This window comes from Macadamia integrifolia, chromosome 7 (genome assembly GCF_013358625.1).
Source record: "Macadamia integrifolia cultivar HAES 741 chromosome 7, SCU_Mint_v3, whole genome shotgun sequence".
In the NCBI taxonomy this organism is placed as follows: Eukaryota; Viridiplantae; Streptophyta; class Magnoliopsida; order Proteales; family Proteaceae; genus Macadamia; species Macadamia integrifolia.
Window position 1 is genome coordinate 22,535,696 of NC_056563.1, and position 20,622 is coordinate 22,556,317.

At 38.7% G+C, this 20,622-nt stretch overlaps 2 protein-coding genes across 6 annotated transcripts in view; one reads left to right on the forward strand and one right to left on the reverse strand.

The window, feature by feature from the left end:
- LOC122083323 (ubiquinol-cytochrome-c reductase complex assembly factor 1) overlaps window positions 1-10,366 on the forward strand; it is an 11,550-nt gene extending 1,184 nt beyond the window's left edge. For both annotated transcript variants that reach the window (XM_042651076.1, XM_042651077.1), the window contains 6 exons: window positions 380-593; window positions 3,681-3,847; window positions 8,279-8,403; window positions 8,790-8,850; window positions 9,405-9,453; window positions 9,988-10,366. In XM_042651076.1, coding sequence (XP_042507010.1) covers window positions 380-593; window positions 3,681-3,847; window positions 8,279-8,403; window positions 8,790-8,850; window positions 9,405-9,453; window positions 9,988-10,061 — 690 coding nt within the window. In that variant the 3' untranslated portion in view covers window positions 10,062-10,366. The remainder of the gene's footprint in view (window positions 1-379; window positions 594-3,680; window positions 3,848-8,278; window positions 8,404-8,789; window positions 8,851-9,404; window positions 9,454-9,987) is intronic.
- Window positions 10,367-11,375: 1,009 nt separating this feature from the next.
- On the reverse strand, window positions 11,376-18,148 carry LOC122083247 (ATG8-interacting protein 1-like). Of its 4 annotated transcripts, none has more exons than XM_042650991.1 (3): window positions 17,815-18,124; window positions 16,263-17,079; window positions 11,376-11,698 (listed from the first exon to the last, which is right to left on the reverse strand). In XM_042650991.1, the coding sequence occupies exon 2, from the start codon at window positions 17,058-17,060 to the stop codon at window positions 16,266-16,268; it is 795 nt and encodes a 264-aa protein (XP_042506925.1). In that variant the 5' UTR covers window positions 17,061-17,079; window positions 17,815-18,124; the 3' UTR covers window positions 11,376-11,698; window positions 16,263-16,265. The 4 variants fall into 4 exon arrangements, with proteins under 4 accessions (XP_042506925.1, XP_042506926.1, XP_042506927.1 ...); XM_042650992.1 differs by lacking the exon at window positions 17,815-18,124 and adding an exon at window positions 17,183-17,319; XM_042650993.1 differs by lacking the exon at window positions 11,376-11,698 and adding an exon at window positions 12,629-15,827 and having other exon boundaries at window positions 17,815-18,147.
- Window positions 18,149-20,622: the final 2,474 nt, after the last annotated feature.

Below are 20,622 nucleotides of genomic sequence, written 5' to 3' on the forward strand. Positions count from 1 at the left end.
CCCCCCCCCCCCCCCCCAAACACACACACACACACACACAAAAATAAAGAAAAAGAGTCAGATCCTCAATGCTTTATTTCCATTCCTTTTTGTGTCAAGTGGATTTTGACTTGTAATTTGGTTCCTTCTCTCCCCCTCCTTTTAAGTGAATGAATTGCCGAAAAAAGATAACAAAACCTTGTCCAGTCAAGAAAGAAGCCCACTAAAAATAGCACAGCAGAGTTTATGCAAGTACAAGCTTACTGCATGTTACAATTTGGATTTATATATTATTCTATTTCGCATGATCACTGGTGCATTTACCAAACTCATTAAATTGTTTTCAACTCTATTTAGTGCTTATTAGTTGCTGAAATTCAGTATCCCTTCCTATTGACAGGTGAACTTAAATAAGTTGTTTTGGTCTAAACCTTCTTCCTTGGCTTTGGCACCAGACTCACCTCTGAGAATTGAGGAGCCAAAATATGAGGGCTTCCGGCGTATTATGTTGAAGCTATTGTTGTTCTATAGCAAACAAAGTAAATCCATTCGAGGGGCAAATGTGATATACCGGCGTATCATTTCACAAGTTGATAAACAGCCTATTTATGATGGTGATTTTCTTCTTCTTCTTCTTCTTCTTCTTCTTCTTTGGAAACTAAAGTAATTAGATGGAGTATTAGTCATAATTTTAAAAGGTTTCATGATGTTAGAAGCTTAGGCTACAAGTATAGTTTCTTTTGTAGAGGGTAAAAATTCTTAGAAAAAACTCTTTTTATTTTTTATTTTTTATTGCTTCTTTACAATGGAAGTTCAAATGGCTTCAAATAATGGATTATGCCTCTCGTGGGAAATTTGGCTACTTACTTTATCCAACCATTGATGTTTGAACCTTTTCTTGTTGTCCAATCAAGCTGGATGAACAAAGCCAACTTATCTGAGAATATCTCCAAAGCAACTTATTTGTGAACACCTCCAACCTATCCTGAAATTTATCCTGTCAGGCAGACAATCTAGAAATCCCACCATTTTTTCATGAAAAGTTATTCTGAACAGACCTTTGATCATTTGCTTCCGAAGCCCGCCCTTACTCAGTATGGAGAATTTTTGTCAACTACACCAAAAGCCTTCAAAACAATATACAAAGATGAACAATAAATGTTTCTTCCCTCTTAGAACCAGATTTCCAAAAATGATTTTTGGAGATCCATTAACTGAGATTGATATAGATTGGGAACACTATGAACTGATTAGCTAAATGCAAAACCCCTTCTATCTCAATATCAAATTTATTTAGGCCGCCAAACTCTAAATTTCTTTTCATAGTCATGGGAGCCTCTAACTCCCTTTCATGAATATTTCAAGAACCATATACCAAAATTAGTTCATTGCCACCGTTACTTGATCTACAGTTTGTTAGGTCTTCTCATATGCCATAATTGTAGTTAGTATTCAACTGCCAACAGGCCACAAATTAGTGTGTAATCTGCTTCTTGAAATGAAAGATTGCTCAGCTGGCTTTAGTATGCTATGGATTATGTCTGCTGAGCAGGTTATTTATTTGAATTTAAGTGGATTATGTCTGCTGAGCAGGTTATTTATTTGAATTTAAGTAATTTTACCAGTTCTATTAAGATCTTAAGTGATTTGAGGTGGCTTCTTGTTGACTATGAGTGCGCAACCTCCGGTTGGGTTTTTCTTGTGTAGTTTTTTGGTTGACCCAATAAATTTACTCACCCTCGGAGTCAGAACACATCATATGCCAGACTATTGTGCTTAAATAATTAGAGATATAGTCATTTTTTAATTCTGTTTTTCGGTGGTGTTTGGGAAGATTCCTTCCCACTGCTGCCAGTGTTCCTTGTGAGACCCTTACTGGGAATATTGGGAACAATACAAACTTTCTGGAATGTTCCCAAGTTGCACCTAACTCTCCAGCTTTAGATCTTCCATTTGAAATTTATGATTTGCATTAGTAGTTTTCCTTTTTTTTTTTTTACTAAATAAGGTAACTTGTTATTAAGGGGGTGAGAGATCCCCTAAAAGAAGGTGCCACTATGGCCAGAGAAGGCCCACAGGAGAACATTAGACTCTTCTATAGCAAAGGGGGGGGGTCAGCACAAATCCATTCATGCTTATCTGTAAATCCTTTGCAATTAGTAGCCTAAAAATTGACAGCTCCACATAGTTGGCTGCCTTCTTGCATGGTGTTCGGTGTAGTTGTCAAATAGTTGATAGCAGCAATATGGTCCAGATGGAGAACTGCAACTTGAGAGGGATTCTTTGACTTAATGAGCCACTATAAGAAGCTTCAGACATACAGATGGAAGTCATCTGTAAAGGGAACCAACTGTGAGGCCTTCGTATTTTGTATGGTGCACATTTCAACACCCTCTCAGTTTTCGCAGTTTCAACAATAGCCAATAGGTGCACGGTGCTGGAGGTTTTCAGTTATTTTTGTGTCTTCTTAGGTGATAACCATAAAAACGAACTCTACTTAAATCCATGTAATCAGTGACAATTGCTCCCTAGTAGATAATCGTTAGGCTGGGAAAATTGAAATAGTCCCAGAAACAGCCAATGAAACCACTCAAAAGTCTTTCCATAAAAGGGTTTGTTATCAGGCTCCTCCTTCATAATGATATCTTTGGACTAAAAGATCTGCTCGCTCATGATACCTTTCCAAAAACCTCATGACTAATTTAACCTTTGCTTTCCCACTCATTGGTCTTCTTTGTTGCTATGAGATGTCTCTGAATGCTATTTTCTATGTAAATCAACACAACCACTAACAATTTAGCCTTGTTTGACCCTTTTTTTATTTGTTCATTTTTAAATATGTTTTTTTATGGCTTAGGTTGTGTTTGGTTATTTGGGCTGAAATGCTTTCAGGGGGGAAGGTTTGAGTACTCAAGTTATGGTGTGTTGGTTGTGTGGGATGAAAATGTTTTCTGCATATTGCATGGCCAAAACACTGAAACAGTGAAACGGGCTCAAAGTCAGCTGGCAGCCTGGCAACTGCTGCCAGATGAGACTTGTAGGAGGAAAAAGAATCCAGTGGCCCTTGCTAACCCTCAGGTCTTCTAGGCTTGTACACTGGGTTCCACTCCACTATATGGAATCTTTTTCGTGATGTATCTCTGTTCTAGTAGTGACAGGCACTGAGGAGCAAGAGTTTGTCAGACTACTTGCTAAAGTCACCCTTGATTAAAGTTTTTCCCCCCTTTCAAGAGATTACATATACTGCCAATCTGCAAATTTATCATTATTTTTAGTTTTCAATCACCAGTTTTCACATGCTATTGTTTCTGCAAATAGCTTCCCAAGAAAAACCAAGTTAACTTTGGAGGAGAGGAACCTGCTCTACATTGAAGGTTTTGGGCATTCTTTCCTTTATTGAACACATCTAAACTCCAAAAATCTCTCTTCCAGAGAAATAAATATGTGATCTGGACATAACTCCAAACTACTTCAGTATATGTCTTAAGAACAGACCTGTTTTCTCCCATTTTCTTTGTTTATCCCTTCAAGCTACTATAGTTTGATATATTTCCAGGCCTTTGTTGTAATCCTTAGTTTGTTCTAGCAAGAGCTTTTGCCTTTCATTGATAATTATTGTCAATTAGCTTCCCTTAATCTGGCATATTGTTATCTCTGGATATCAAATATTGACTGATGTTACTGCTCTCTTCCATATGCAGTATTTTACTTGGAGAAAACCTTCAAAACAACGTTTTCTTTGCTTGTACTTCACATGTGGCTTTGCTTGCACCGCTTGAAAGAAGAGGGAAAGGAGGGTGTTGAGCTTGGGCAATACGTGTATGAGATTTACAATCATGACCTAGAGCTGAGAGTATCCAAGGCAGGGGTAAGTGTTCATTACCTTCTTTCTACACACTTTTGTGACCTAGAATAGTTCATCCATTTAGTTACATGACCATTATATGTTATCTCTGTGTGTGTGTGTTTAAAGAATAATTGGGTGAATGAAGGTTCCCTTTGGAGGCTCTTGGGTTTCATCTGATCAGGAAAGGGAGATCTATTCTAGCTCCCAGAATAGAACTCAGCATCAGTCCCAAATTACTACCAAGATCTCTCATTGTACTTCAAACGCTTAAAAGTTTTATACCAATCCAATGGTTCGACATAGAGCTATGGGCAAGTGATTCAAAGTAGAAACTACTTTCCAGAATTAGAAACAAAGCTGTAACTTCACAACCACACAGCAGAACAGCATCAAACGAAGGTCATATTGATGTAGGGGGTTCCTAGGTGACTAGGTCTCCTACAAGATTAACTAGCTAGGTAGGGTTGACTCAAGGGGCTTAGGTAGATAGGATCAAAGAATCTCAGCCAACACGATTAAGCATGCAAGATAAAACGAGACTAATAAACAAAGTAGCCAAAAGCAATAATAATCTAGACGGAAAAACACATAAATTCTTACTCAAGTTTCAAATGGGGGCATGGGGAAGGGAACACATGACATACGAGTATTAGGTTCAGCACAAATCCATCTAGACACCCAAATTAGATATGCAAACAATCGATAAAATAGGCATAAACAAAGGACAAAGGCAGGTTTCAACGTCAATGGGCTGTATATATATAATAGGGATTAATGGAGGTGGGGAGGGTTTAGTTTAATGTTTTACCATACTGCTGTTCAGATCTGAGGAGAGAAGAAGGGATCAAGGTCCTCCAAAATAAAAAGGTTGCAGTTCACTTTTAGTTGATGAAGATACATCCAGTCGATTGTAGAGAGAGCAGCACCAGCGGAGTGTAAACAACAACCGAGAGTAGTAGCAGCAGTGATGTAAAGGCAGCAGTGTGCAGCAGCAGTAGTATTGTAACGGCAGTAGTACGTAGCAGCAGCAGTGAGGTAAAGGCAGCAGGTGCAACAGGTGCAGCAGAGCAGTTTTGTACCGGCAGAAATATGTTGCAGCAGCAGTGAGGTAAAGGCAGCAGGTGCAGCAGCAGCAGTTTTTGTAACGGCAGTGATGTGTTGCAGCAGCAGTGGGCAGCGATGGGGGAGGTCAGCAGTGACAAAAACAGCAGCAGAAACAAAAAAAAAAAGAAATAAGATTGAAAAGAAAGAGAGGGAGGCGAGACAAGAAGACTGAGAGAAGAGAGAGCCTAGAGAGTAAGGGAGGAAAGAGGCGAGAGAGAAAGGTGAGAAAACGAGAGAGAGAGAGAGAACCGTGAGGGTTTGGGGGTTTATTCTTGGTCTTTTTTTTTAATTCTCATTCATTCAACTCAATCGTGGCCTAAGCCATTACATAAATATCAATCTAGTTACTAAAAATAAAAAGAGTTAATTGACTAGTAAATAAATACTTTCTAAAAACTAATCAACCAATAAAGTAGTTTCCTAATTAATTAAAAGATTAACAAGGAAAAGAATATACTACAAATAAACTACTAAACTAATAACTAATGGGGCCCACAAGATCTTCTAAAATCTTCTAAGATCTTCTAAAATCTGGATCGAGCTTTCCTTCTTCCTCCTTCTTTATTCTTCTTCTTTCTATTCTTCCAGCCACAAAGATGGCTGCTTCTTCTTCTTCTTGCGCCTGTACACTTTGATGTCCCCATCACATATTCTCCATTCATCATATAGAACACAATATGTAAGAATCAACTAAAACCGATAGCCAGAATTCACAGTTCATTAACCCAATAAAATAGAAACTAGATAACAGAATTAGTAACCACCAATGGTTTCCTATCCACAAGGCAGATCAAGCCCCAACTTGGGTCAAAAGCGGTTATGAACATCGACTAGGAGCCCAAAAGTGTCGGCATTCCCAGGGCCAAATGTTGAGATAACCGTACCTCAAAGTAGCTGCCAAATAGCTGCAGAAACAGAGAACTGCTAGTAAGTCTATGGCTAACAGAAACTTCAGTCTTCAAATAGGTGTAGCAACACAGATTATAACCTCAGTCAGCCTCCAAGAAATCTTAAAATCGAAATAAACAATCCCATTACTTACTTCGATATTCAGGAACTGAGTTGAAAGGATAGAAACAAACTATAGATGATAGGGATATGGCAAGAACTTCTAACTCAAGCCTTGCTAGTTTCTCACCAGCCTCCACTAGTCTCGACTCTCTCATTAGGGTTTTTCTGCATCTCACAGAAGTTCTTGCTTCCCACAAGGAAAACAACATAACAGCATAACAGCCATAGAGTTTTTTCTTATCAAAATTGTGGGCGGGGGAGTAAGGCCCCTTCTCTTTATTTATTGCTTCATAGAGAACAGCCAAAATAGAAGCCTCCTATGTGGAAAGGAAGAATCCTTACAACCTAAGTTTAAGAAAAAGAATCCTCTCAAAATTAGAAACTAATATTCTAGAACTTAGTAAACTAGAAACTAACTACATTATCCCTTATAGGACTTAGATTCCAATGTTTGGGCTTATAGAATTGGCTCATTATAATAGTAAATTTCTCAAAATACTAAGCCCATGGCCCATAGAACCCACTGGGCACTCGAATTAATCCCAACTTAACCAACTTGAACTATAGGTTCAGTTGGACCCAAAAAACTAAACCAAATCCAAATCAACAGGCCTATCATCTCTTCTTGCTGGAGTTTTGCAATACTTTTCTTCTATAAAAAAAAATCTTGTGCCTTTTCTTCTATCAATAAAATCCTTGTACCTTTTTGGCATCCCATAAGCACTTTACTGCATCTCACAGCAAAGGCATCGTGATTCTCACAGAAATTAGCAAACATAAGCTTAGCCAATTGTTCAAATCGTTAGTAGTGGGTATGATCCCCTACTCTTTATTTATAATGGAAATAAGCAAAAATAGGAAAACCGTATGTATGGTAGGGAGAATCCATACAACTTTAGTCTTCTTCAAAATAGAAACTATTCTAGAACCGTAACAAAATTGAAACTAACTACATAATCCCGTTCAGGCTCATTACAATAAAAAACCCCAAAACAAAACTAGTCAGCCCATGACCCATATAATCTATTAGGCACTCAAAATTAAGTCTATTGGTCCATTCTTGGCCCATTTTGACCCAATCAGTGGCATGGTTTGCTGCTGGCCTTCTTGTTCTTCCGAACTACAAAGTCTAACATTCCATTTCATGGTTGTCGTTTGAAAGTTTTGGAAACCATCCACTGTGAATCTATGTCATGGATAATCCATTCTACTTGATCAAATGAATACTGATCTTGAACTGGTGTGAAATGGTGCATTCCCTCTGCTGTTCAGATCTACCTCCTTGCCTTGTGGGAAGAGGGTGGATCTGGAAGAAATGCAGAATAAGTGCACCATTTCTCACTCGTTTGAAAACCATCCACAATGAATCCGTGACTTAGTTTCACTGCGGATGGTTTTCAAAACTGGTGTGAGACGGTGCATTCCCTCTACATTTCTTCCAAATCTACCTACCTCCTTGAATTTTGGGAATATCCATTCTATGCCTTATTTATTTATTTATTTTTGGATGAATGGAAGTATATTGAAAAACAAAAAAGAAAACAAAACATGAGCCACCCAGGCTAGCCAATGGGAAACCCCGAACAAGACCAAACAAGGAAATGGGACTAAACCCTAGAGAGGGGAGGGAAGCAAAACAACAAAGCCAAAAGTGATACATAAACAACTAGGGAGGGGGGCAAAACAAACAACCTAAAAGGGGATACAAGAAAAACAGGGGCAGATTCCAAGAATAGGCAAGATGTCTATTTCTGTTGGAATCAAGAAAAATAACCCAATTGTGAAGGATTTTGTCTGATCTTGAAGGTGATGGCATCTCCAATCTTCTCAATGGAACGCGAGGGGGAAGACCATTTTTTTTCGTTCGTTGCCCACCAAATGTGATGAATCACTAGGTTCTAGAAGCACCAAATCTGCCCATTTTGGTGGAACGGGTAATTATGATGAAACCCCCATGGGGGCAAGTTGAGGACTTGACAGCAAAAGCGTTATCCTCCTTAATCTTAAATTTCAAGAGAGCAGAAAAGCAGAAACGCTGGGGTTGTAGATGACTCCTAACTTCAGCTTGCTTGGCGGGATCTTTTAATCCATGAAAATTCCAACAAAAGAATGAATCCATTAACCTGAAGAGTGAAAAAGGGAAAAACAAAAGGAGCCAGAAGGAATAGAAGCAACTAAAAATCATCGAAAAGGTTGGGTTGGTATTTGGTGGAAAGCTACTGTGGTGTAAAACAGTAATGTCACTTGAATAGGCCTTTAGTAGACTGATTTGTACTTTTTTCGGTTTTTAACTGACTAACAACTGGTTTATTATTCCTTTTCTCCTTTCATTTACAGGTCAACTTACTTTTGAGTAGATGGATGAAGGACCTGGAGAAGATATTCTATGGGAATGTTGTTGCATATAATGCTGCAGTGCTTCCTGAAGCTCGACAGGATGAGCTTCAGAAAGTAATTTGGAGGTAACTTATCCATTTCGTAAGCCAATTTTTTTATCTGAACCTCTCATTTTAGAGTAAAATTTCTTGGTTGAGATGATGCTAGCATTTTCATGACCATGAAAGCTGGAAACCACTGGGTATCTTGGGGGCTCACAGTGGCTGACTGCCATCAGCATTCCTTTAGCTATTGGCCAGTAAAAATGCAGAATGTCAATTGCATCCAAATGCTTGTGACCTGACATGACCTGCTTCCTGCAAAATAATGGAAGCAATTCCAATATTGCAACCAAACACATCCGATCTTGCAAATTTATATGAATGTAATATAGTTAACAAGTGATGGCATTTGCTTTGCGTTGTTGTTTTGATGCTCTGTTATGAACTCATGATGCCTACACTTGTTACAGGAATGTGTTCTCCGATGATGGTTCACCAATGCCAAATGATGCCGCATCAGTTGCTGTCCAGGTATGCTTTTATATAGCTCTCTGTTTGTTAATTCAGTTAGTGTCACTGTGCTGCCATTTGTTGCCTATCTTGCTAAGAGCACCTCAATGGTAAACCGTATATCATGATGGTACAGTTGTTATATGTGGTGGTGAGGAGACTAACAATGTGATCCATTTCAGCAGAGATCACTTTGGCCAAAATATTTTCCAAATTATGATTAGTTGTGGTTGGGCCAGAGAGTGCTGAGGCCCAACCAAGGGCCGCCCTTTGATAGATGACTACTGTTATAAGCTCATATGCTGTAACTGATATATGGCTTATGTAAATAGTGTTCTTGGGTCATGTCTTATTTATTTGGTGGCTGCTCCAAGCTATTCTTCCTGGCTCTAATTTCTTTGGACACCCCTTAGTTTTGAATATGAAACCTTCACACATATCCTATCATGGACTTCCATGAAGTGCTACACCCAAGTCCATAGTCATATTGTGGATTCATGCATTCACAAGCCAGACCTGTTTCCTACCCAAATATTGAAGAACTAAAACAACTGTGCCTTCGCTTATGTTTTCAGGCAATGACAAGATATGTTCGCCGGGAATCTTATTGCTTGTCATTGACAGGTAGGTTTTCCTCTCCCCTTTTTCTAATGTCATTTATATTTTTGTATTCAGTTGAAGAAAATTATATTTGATTGCATCATTGTCACCCATGTTTCTTGGGCTTGTAGCTAGTTTGGGTAAAATTATGCACCTGTTAGTGTTCTGATACTGAATCCAGCTTGTCACCAAAATAAAAAGAGGAATCCAGTTACTGGTCTTGGAAGGCCATGGGAATGTTTTACTGGCATATGAGTTCACATGGTTTGGATATTCAATGTTTCTCTTTATGTTCTGAATGTGGGATAGATTGCACCACTATAACCATGCAGAGGGATTTATAAAAACCCCACAGGCGTATGAATTGAATGGTAGTCATGTTCTCTTGCATGTGTGCGACTTAAACATTATGATTATTCTGCTCTACCAATAGAAACCTTACAAATTCTCTCATTCAGATGCCTTCCTGTCTGGATGGGAAAAGTTAGTAGGAAACTTTCACCACCCCGTGGTTTTCAGTTTTCTTGATTTCTAATTTAAGTTCCTTTTGATTGACAGATAAAGAGGCTATATTTTCCGGCAACTTCATGTTCTCATCCTTACAGAACCTGTCACCTGATGCCAAGAGATAATTAACGGACGAAGAAGACCAGGTTGAGGTTCCAGTGAGACTCTGATCAAAACATAGGTTCTTGCTTTAAACTAGTCTTGAAACAGGCCTTCTTTTCACTTTAAAACAATTGTAATGTTTTTTTTTTGGGGTGGGGTGCGGTGGGGTTTATATACCAAGATAATGATTTATTCTTTCTTATGGATTCATTAAACTTGGAAATAAAATTCATCATTAATATGTGAGGTCACTGTTTTGATGGAAACTTTTGTAAGGAGGCTTTGTGGGAAGATATTTGGTTTTCATTTATTTCTGGTTATTTTTCCAGTCTTTTTCTTGGGGAAATGAATTAATGATGTGTTTGAGAAGTATATAATAGGTTTAATGAATTGGATTTCTTCTGTATAAATGGATCTAATCAAATGCTGTTATGAAGTATTATTTTCCGAGGAAGAGAAATTTCTATATTAGTGGTAGGCCCTCCTATTCAGGAAGTGCTTTGGCTCTAATAGATGAAAATAGGATTTCCCATATATAGCAATAGTGATCAAGCCGCTTTAGATTGGGACTAAATAAAGAAGATGCAACAAGACCGATCTGGGTGCATTTTCGGGTCAATGAGTACTTGATGATACTTGAATTAGTGCTGGTCTACTCAATTTAATATGCAATCAATTCAGGAACATGTGATTGAAATTATGATCTGGGGAAAAGATAATGCTCCCAACTGATTTCATGAAAGAAACCGTTGACCACAGATTCCATGTGTGCAAGGGTTAGCAATGGGCTATGGGGTCTAAGGCAATCCAAGGTGCCTTCCATGTCATTCTTGCTAGATATATAGGGAACTAGATAGGTCAGCTATATGTCAAACTTGGCAATGGTAGATAGATAGGGAACTAGATAGGTCAGCTATATGTCAAACTTGGCAATGACAGCCCATCTCAACTGTATGGCCTATCATATCAGTTTTCTCTCTATTCAAATAAAACTTAAACATGGTGAGAAGGACTCCCTCAAAATGATCCCATCCCTCCTGTATGTCTATAGTGGAGATGTTAGATACCTTGCTCTAGGCCTTGTATGTATGCTTACAGCTACGATTAAAACCACAAATATGAGTTGCTTTATGGGAAAAGGCTGGTGTCCAGCTTGTGTCCATCTCTTTCTCCCACCCTCATCCCCTCCCTTTCCCCCTTTGAAATGATCCCCTATCCCTCCTGGATGATGTCCCATCCCATGCCTCCATTGGTGCCACCTACTATCTTGTGGCGCATGGACAGCCTGCCTATCCCTCTCCCTTGTTTTATGGTAAAAGATGAAACTGTTTGCTAAGTTTTGCGAGTCAAAAGCATCATCCCAGTTTTGATTACCTGCATTAACAGATGAAGATATGTACACAGCATATCCATAATCCAATAGTTGTACACGCTTTTATATTATATCTCCAATGCTTCACAAGTTGGGACTCTCTTGACATGTCAAAACTCAAGTATCTTCTACAATAGACAAACCCTCAATCTTACTCTGCAACATCTCTCTGCCTTGTTCATCATCGATGTAGTTCTTAGGAGGCCATAATAGTACTCTCTGGGGCTGCCCACTGTTACATCCTTAAGCGTGTCTGGGACTCTGGGTACCCACTTCATCTTCTGCTGACTGCATCAAAATAAAAGGTCAGTCTTTAGGGAAGAAATAAATAAATGCAGTTAGTGATAAATCAATCTCTCTCTTCCAAGGGATAAGACTCTTTTCCAATCCACAATATCATCACCAGTAGCTAGGAACTTAACTCTTTGACAATCTATAAATATCAACACCGGTAGCCAACAGTAATACACCAGATCTATTTTTGCCTTTTTTACTTTCTATTCCAAGTGGATGTGTGTACCAATCTATAAATACACGTCCAGATGCTTTGCTTTAAACAAAATGATATAAATCACAAACTTTACTATCATAGCCCTTCATGGCCATCAATCTCTTCAGTATCCAACCCCCACTCTATTCATTCCCCTTCATCCAAGGTTTTATATTTTGAGAAAACAGCTCATTAGAAACAATAGAGACATGTTATAACTTTACATCCAATATTTTATTATAGAAATTTGTTTAGCCATCTGTTTTTCAACAATCATATGAGAAAATACTATTTTTCTAAGAGGCAGAGAGCACCATCATGTTGCATAATGCTCTTCTAAACTTTTCATGGTTAATTGCATGCCTGTTTGTAAAAAATAAAATGTTTTGTATTTTTAGTTTTCTTTAATAACAAAATAATGAAAAAATAAATAAAAATTGAGCATACAACTCAGAGCTTTATTCCTCTTCAAATGTTCTCATGGATTGGTGTATGGGACGAATGCAGTGAAATTGTGAGAGACCCTTTACCTGATTTTTTTAATCATCTCAAAGTAAGTTCCGAAGCAGTCTTGCAAATTCCAAATCGCTCAAAAGTTGTATTTTACTTGCTGGAATGTACTATTTCAGTGTTTCAAACCAAACTTTGTTTTGACCATTTCAATTAAAATTTTTGATTCCTTTCATTTCCACAAATATTTAGTTCTGGTTCCATGGAAAATCGAATTATTTTGCAAAATTTTGATTGCAATTTTGAACATTTCCTTCATCTCCAAGTATGACTATACACAGAAAGCATATTTCAGCCAATACTTGTATCTAATAAAGCCAGATGATCCCTAAAGCCTACATAATGACATTAGCAGCCATCCTCCACCATGAAGAACTGCCAAAGCAATTTTAGGGAACTACTGCCTCATAGCATCAGTTTCATATCCCAGTCTTCAGGTTCAGCAACATTAGCACGCCCCGCTGATATATCAGTTAATTTCATCAAACATGAATCTCATGTCTTTTCTCACAACAATTGACAAACTACTAAGCATTTACAACCCTTTTTGAGTCTTGAACCTGCAACAGAGCACTCCTTATTTCTATGGTCATTGGTCTTTGCTCTACATGTTTGAGTCAACTGAAGAGGCAACCTTTAATTTTATCACTAATGGATATTTTCATACCTTTTCATTTTCGTATTCAAGGGGAGTCATATTTATTTATTTACTTGAGAACAAACATAAAGTCATTGGTTTACCATGCCCCCAATTCATATGTGATGCTTCTGGCTCCAACTGCAAAAAATAACAACCTCCGGTAATTGTGTTACTTCACTTCAATTATTTCCATTCGCAATGACACAAAAAATATAAAGTGAAACATAGACAAAGAGTATCTCTTTGCCTTTAATGAAGACTCCAGAGTCCAGCTCCAACTCCAAAGTCCAGAGGAGCTTTTAGCCCCAGGCATACAGTCGCTGCAATGTATGATCACAAGTAATCCAGGTTATGGATTCCCATAATGACATAAATCGCGATAAGTTGCAGCCCCAGAGCTGTCAAGCTGTCAAGCATTATGGTGTGAACTGCAAACTTACTGCCATGGAACTATCAAGGTGTTCAATTGCATAATCATCAATGAATCTTCCTCACATCAGCACTAACATCATGATCAGCATTGTCAAATGCTAATCGTAACTACTGAGGTTAAGCAACAAAACTCTGTTTCACCATTCTGCCATAATTTTCAGAACATAATTGTAAAGTTCTTTCGCCAATTCCTTAATCCATGTTTATTCTGCCTTCTAGTTGTTTCAAGTCTTTTAAGTGGTATGTCCTATCTACCGATTGGGCATGCCCCAGTGCATGAAGCTCCCACCACTGTGGGGTAATTAGGGGTTTCAATCGGTCGGGCCGGGCCAGTCTCGGTCGGGCCTAACGGGGCCTCGCGGTGTGAAATCCTTGCACCATGAATGCCCGTTTACTTAAACGGGCCTGGGTTTGGAAGGCATGGTAAGGTTTGTAATCGGGCCGGTCGGTGTCGGGCTTTAATCGGGCTACCTTAAATGGGCCTTAAACGGGCTATGGGCCTATTTAATTCTAAACGGGCTCTAAACGGGCCTACCCTAAAATCATTTTTTAAGCGGATTAAACTATTGGCTTTAAAACTAATGGAGGATAACATTCACAATTCCAGAACCATATCCAAGAGAATCATGTTTTAAAAATGTAATCTAAGTTACAAGAATCACACTCTTCTTAACAACTGAATGATCCAAGAACATTACAAACCTGAAATTGGATTTTTGATTCACTGGTATACATAATACAATGAAAGAAAAAGCCTACTTTGGGCAGTTGTCTTTTCCATCAATTATTACACTACTTTGGGAGTTGTTTAACTATGTTAGTTTTTTATAGATATTCTGCATATTGTTTGTGCTCAATCTTATTATTTCAATGAAAACCAAGCTGCTTGTCTGTGCCAAATGTTTATTTTTTCTCTATGTTGTCTTTCTTCACAGTAAAATCACAAATGTCACCATATTTCTCATTGAAATCCCATATGTCCATTGTGTTGTAATCAACTATTAGTTTAGTCTTACCTATTCCTTACTCATATTTTGTAGTATTAGTGGTAGAATAGGTATTTACAATTTAAGCATTTTTCTAAAGGGGGTCGGGTCGGTTGGGCAAATTGAGTATGTTCTAACGAGCTACTTAAGTGAGTTGGGCCGGTCAGGTGCCCGACGGGCTACTACTCTGCACCGTAAACGCCCATTTAATAAACGGGCCCGTTCAAGTCGGGCCTTAAGCGAGTCAGGCTGGGTTGGGCCTATCGGTGCGGGCTCAAGATTGATACCCCTAGGTCTGGGGAGGGTCATAATGTATGCAGCCTTGCCCCCACTTTGCGGAGAAGCTGTTTCCTGACTCAAACCCGTGATCACTAGGACGCACTGGAGCAACCTTACCTATCTACCCATCGATCCATATAAAAAGCTCAACTACAGCAATTTTTCTCTTGATGCAGTAGGATTTATCAGGTGATTGAGCCCCTTCCTAGATAAGGTCTGCACCAGCTTGGAATCACAGCCTGGTTGTCCTGCATCACAATGGAAAATTCCGGGTGTCTAGACCTGACATGAATAACCAGTAAGGGAACTGAAGCTAAGGTCCCAATGGCTTGATACCTGAGGCTTATCATGTGCCATGATCTTGTTAAAATAAGAAAAAACTAAGTTCCAGCCATCAATTCAATCCCACCAACAAATCAGGTAGATGCAGATTCCTAAGTATGGACCAACATATGGATAAAAATGTCCCAAACATGGTTCTTTTCTCGAGTAACCTCCAATTATTAAGGTAATAGCAGATCAAATAGCCACACAGTACTCAAGTATCGCAGTTGGTGTTTCTAGAACTCGAAACCATCTCAGGCTATTTGCTTGACATCGTTCCCAGTATTTTTTTTTCTTCTGTTACAAGCTATCTATGTCTACCATAGAAGATGGTCGGCAAGAGAAGTTGGCAGCTCTTCAATGGAATAGCACTTAGGATTACATTTCTAATTCCAGTAACATGTTACTGCTAGTAAAAACCGACAAGTGAAAATGAGAATGATGTCACTTAGATGAGAGCATGACATGGCAGAGGCACCCAAATTCAAAGCAGACAATGAGATATCTGTGCTTCATTTCTTTCAGCACATGAACTAATCAGCATTGTCACACTCTACACCAACATAATGGAAATAAATCACATACAGAAGTCAAAATTCCTACTATGTATGTATCAGGTACCCTGCTCCCTCATGTTATCTGTGCTACGACGAATGTCTCAGGTTTCTAGTCTCCTGAACCATGGCAACATAAGAACAGTTCGACCCAAACCCACTTCAATTTTTCTGCTTACATCTATTTTTCCCATGTGGATCCCTGTATACATGAAATAATTCAGTTTGAACTTGACATTCCAAATAATGTAAAACCATGTACTTGTAAAGATTTTGCTACCATGTATAACATATCAAGTTGCAGGAGATGAAATGGTTAAAGTATTGCCATCACAACCATGAGGTCAAATTTTGAGAAATCTTGATACTCATATACTCACTCATCCACACACGTCAAAGATTTAAATTGCAGGAGATGAATTGGTCCATATATGGTGAAACACATAGGCACAAACAAAAACAGAAGAAAATTTATCAGCAAAGCTCCACGACTCAATTATCCTGACTGATTGATTTCCTGTTTCAAAGAGAAGAGTACAACAACAACAAAGCTTAGCCTTATCCCAACTAAATGGGGTCGGCTACATGGATCCGCAAGTATTTGATTTTCAAAGAGAAGAGTATCAAGCTGAGTTACCTATTAAGTGGCCGAGCCCGCCACCTTATTTTTCTGCCACCGCCGACCAAGAAAAACAAGGCCCACCAGAGTTGCAGCGACAAAAATAGACCAAAATGCATTCACTTCTTTCGTGTTTGTGTACAAGGAAGCTACCCTTTTCTTCCACCAAGCCTCGCAGGGAAGCCCAGATTTGTTAAATTGAACTTCTTTTGTATGATTTATTGACTTTGAAAAATCTGAACAGGAATCTAAAATTCTATGAGAAGGATCACATGATTCAGTGACGGCTGCAAGCTCATCATTAACAGTTGGTCCACTAGAATCTGCTTCACTGTTTAAAGAACTAAACTTAGTAGAATTGAACATACTCTTCTCTTCACCAACCAGATTTGGCCCTTGTAAGCCCATGTCTTCTTCAAACTCTTCACCACGGACAGATAGCCTATTACCCTTTTCATCAAAGAACTGTATTCCAGGAAACTCATCCGGTACTCGCAGCTCTTTGACATTGCAATTTTCTACATTTTCCTTGTCAGATTTATTCATATCAAATCTTTGCACCCCGTAGGAAGATACACCTACATCCTTTGTTTCAATATCAATCTCATTATTGTCGGTCTCCAGTGGTAGGTTCTCATGCTCACTAGGTGGAAATACAAAGTGATCAGACATGAACATTGCACGAGCGGTTTCCTCATCATACTGACCGAACCCACTGCCTCTATCATCAGCAGCAGAATATGTTGATGCCGTTAGTGACACGACTTCCCATCCATTGCCACGGGAGGAAGCTTCCTCCCCCTTATTATTTTCCATTTTTCAGAATTCAAGTTCCCTGCAAAATCAACAGAAGCGACCAGTATCATCGACAGGAAATGATATTATCTCACCATATATTATTGTGCAATGCAATTGGAGAAGGTATTGAGTCATAAAACCTAAAAAAATCCATGAGATGCCCTCCAGAATAGAAAAAAATCGATCCTTTCATATAAAAATTCTTTGAGAGAAAATCTTCACATGAAAATTTCTAAAGTGGTGGATTAAAGGGTTAGCTAAACAAATTTGAACCCACTTGAAACATTGTATCACCCATGCGAAAGCGTTTAAATTTATCCAAACAACAAGAGACAAGGATTCAGACATCAAAACAACCAGAATTTTCAGATATTCCTTTGGAAGGAAAAAATTACAACCACCTGGTCCTAATTCGACAGTGAAGCACAAACCCCAACAACCTCCCCCCCCCCCCCATCCTTTTCCCCCAAAAAAAAAAAAAAACTCTTAAAGGGAGTGACCTATCCTACTCAGAGAACTTTTCCTTAAACCATATCAATCAAACCATAAGCAATCTTCAAACCAAAGCCATACATGTGAAAGCAACTTTTCCATCAAACCAAACGTATACAATTTGAAATAAGATCAAGCGCCTCAAGATAAAACGAATTAGAACAATAAAAGTTCTAGCTTTTACGGTCAATCAATAGATGCAGAGCATCGAATCGTTATTAAAAAAATTTTCCAGATCCGAATCAAAAATAATAATTGAAGTGTTTCAGATTCCAATTACCTAAGAAGAAGATAACGCAGGAGATCTTCAGGTACCAGCGGAAATCACACACGAGAAAACTGCTCTACGAGGGAGAAACCGAGAAGTGTTGTTTACTGAATTCCAGGGAAGAGATAGGAAAAAAACGGTTCGACCGGTATTTGGTAGAAGAGAAAATTTATTCTCATCCATGGGTGTGGAAGCTGTGATGACGATGACACGTTGGCGTAATCATGATGATACATAGTATTGATGTATAGATGTAGATCAGGTCTTTGTGCAGGAATGATACTCGGAGTGTTTGATTCACACTTGGAATCCATTCAATGTGAAAGCCTGTTTGTTGTAAGAGAAGAGAGATTGAATGGATTCTATGTGTGAATGAGGCACCGTAGGAGAATCATTCTTGTACGAGGACTTGATCCAAACTCAATGTAGACCCATTGGCACTGAGGTGGTGATACTGAAACCTATGGAGTGAAGAATCATATGGATCACCTAACAGTGTACTATTGGTACAATGATTCAGGACGGACATATGGATGTTGGGATTGTTATATCATCAGGTAGGGCCCAAATAAAGATGGATCATTGGTGGATAGCTGAACTGTCTCTACCCATCTAGAGGGGATCCTTGGGTTGAGTGGTTGAGATCTATTAGTTTCGTATCATTATATAAACAATAGACACATGGAAACCAGAAGGTAGGAGGGTGGGAGGTCACGGATCAACTTCACCAAGGACTGACGTACTTCTAATCGTCGAATGCCTCGCTGGGCAGCCCAACCATTGGAGAGAATCTAAATCTGGGAGAGAATAGGGCCTAGGGATTAACTCAAATGTCAGGTTAGGGTTGAGATTCCTAGGCTTGAGCTAGGGTTAAGCTGGGCCTGGATGATTGGGTTTCTTAGCTTGAAGGGCAAATCAAGGTTAAGATTTCTAGGCCCCATCTAGGGTTAGGCCAGGCCTGGGCTGAGGCCTTGGGTTGAGCCCAACCTATTGCTGTGTATATAATCTGATTCGGAATTAAGTTGTTGCTATTTAAATCCAAAAAAATTCAAAGAAATGAGAATCTACAGATAAGAGGGAGAGAAGGGGATAAAACCAAAGTTGTTTATTAACTCCAAGGGATATCTTAGTTGGCAAGGACCGGCATTTTGCAATTAACTTTCCTCTTGGGGCATACTTGTAAAAAAGTTGATTATTATTGGACTAACCAAATCGTCTAATGATAAAATAGGGCCAAGCTTGGCCCTGGGCTGAAATATCTCAACTGACCTGGGGTTAGGCCAGGCTTGGGCTGAGCCTTGGGAATCTTGGGTTGGGCTTAGGTTTTACAAAATTTCCAGCCCTATTGCACCACTATTATGCATTCAGTGTATTGTTCTTCGTCTCTCTCCTCCCCGCTTCCCATCCTTGTGAATCTCTGTCTCTCTCTTCCCTATAATCTCTCTCCACCCCCCTCTCTGTTTCTCTTCCTTTCTCTCATCCTCGTTCCAATATAATATTAGAAAAAGATTCCAATCAAAATAACGTGGGAATGTTTTTTATTAGGTTTCATATTTAGTTTTGCTCCTATTTTAGGTTTTTTGGATAATTTTTTTTATTTTCACAAACGAAAAAAACCCTTATTTGTTAGATCATAATCTGCAAACCTTTTTTAAACAATAAAAAGAATATAATTTGACCCTATTATTTATTCGGTTTGAAAATAGCTAATTTGGTTTGGTTTAATGGTTTTAGCCATGAAACTGAAACACGCCGAGAAAAAGATTCCAGCTTTTGAAACCAAAATTGAACCGATTTACTTTAGTTTTGTTTGATTTTAAACAACTGATTTCAATTCGAAATTGATACCCTTACCTTGTACATGGACATTATTTTAACAAAATTTTCTTATGAAAAAAAGGCTCTATCCGGGCGTGTGGGGCGAAAGTGTAGGGGTAGGGTCTCATATGATGTCTCTCCTCCCCTGTTAAAAGACACATCTATCCCTTATTTTGATGGAGAAAGAGACCCAAGGAGCACTGAGCTAGGCCTCACTCCCGAGTCCCAAACAGAGAACCACCTCTCTTTTCTTATGAAATCCACTCCAATATAACATCTTTCTAATACATACACATGGAAGATGGAATGCGTGCATGGATAAATCTTAATAATGTGATTTTTTTTCTAGGTAAATCTTAATAGGTGATTTGATTATAAATAGAAACATAGTGGATGACTCTGCAATAGGGGTCAATTGCAGGCATGATCAAGCCCCATTGTTTAACGCTTGATTTGGTATGGCCAGATTCATAAATGTGTCGGGCTCTAGTCCGGTCCAATCATAATTGGTCATTTCTAAGGCAAGGGTGTTACTTGATGGGCACCAGATAGGAACTGATCGACTAATAGCCTAACTCAACCTAATATGTTTAAAGCTAGTTTGTAGCTCGCTTAGAGCTCATTCAAAGTCCTTTTACTAAGCTTGACTTGTTTAAAGCTTGATTATAGATGGTTTAGAGATAAATGTGTCATTAGCCCGTTTAAAGCCCGTTTGACACCCATGTAACCCATTTATTGGTAGCTTGATTAAAGACCAAGTACCTGATCGACCGTTTATAAATCAGTCCATACCTAGCATATAAGGATCGATTATTTAAACGGGCTAATAGTACAAAGTCATAAAGCCTGAAAAACCTAATTAGGCCCAACCAATTGACAACCCTATTTGACAAAGGGTTGATAATATTTCAGATTCCAAAAAATAAGAAAAGTTTTCTGTTCCCTGGACCAGATAACACTGTGGTATGGAATAGACATGTCAAAACCAGTCCGACTACCATG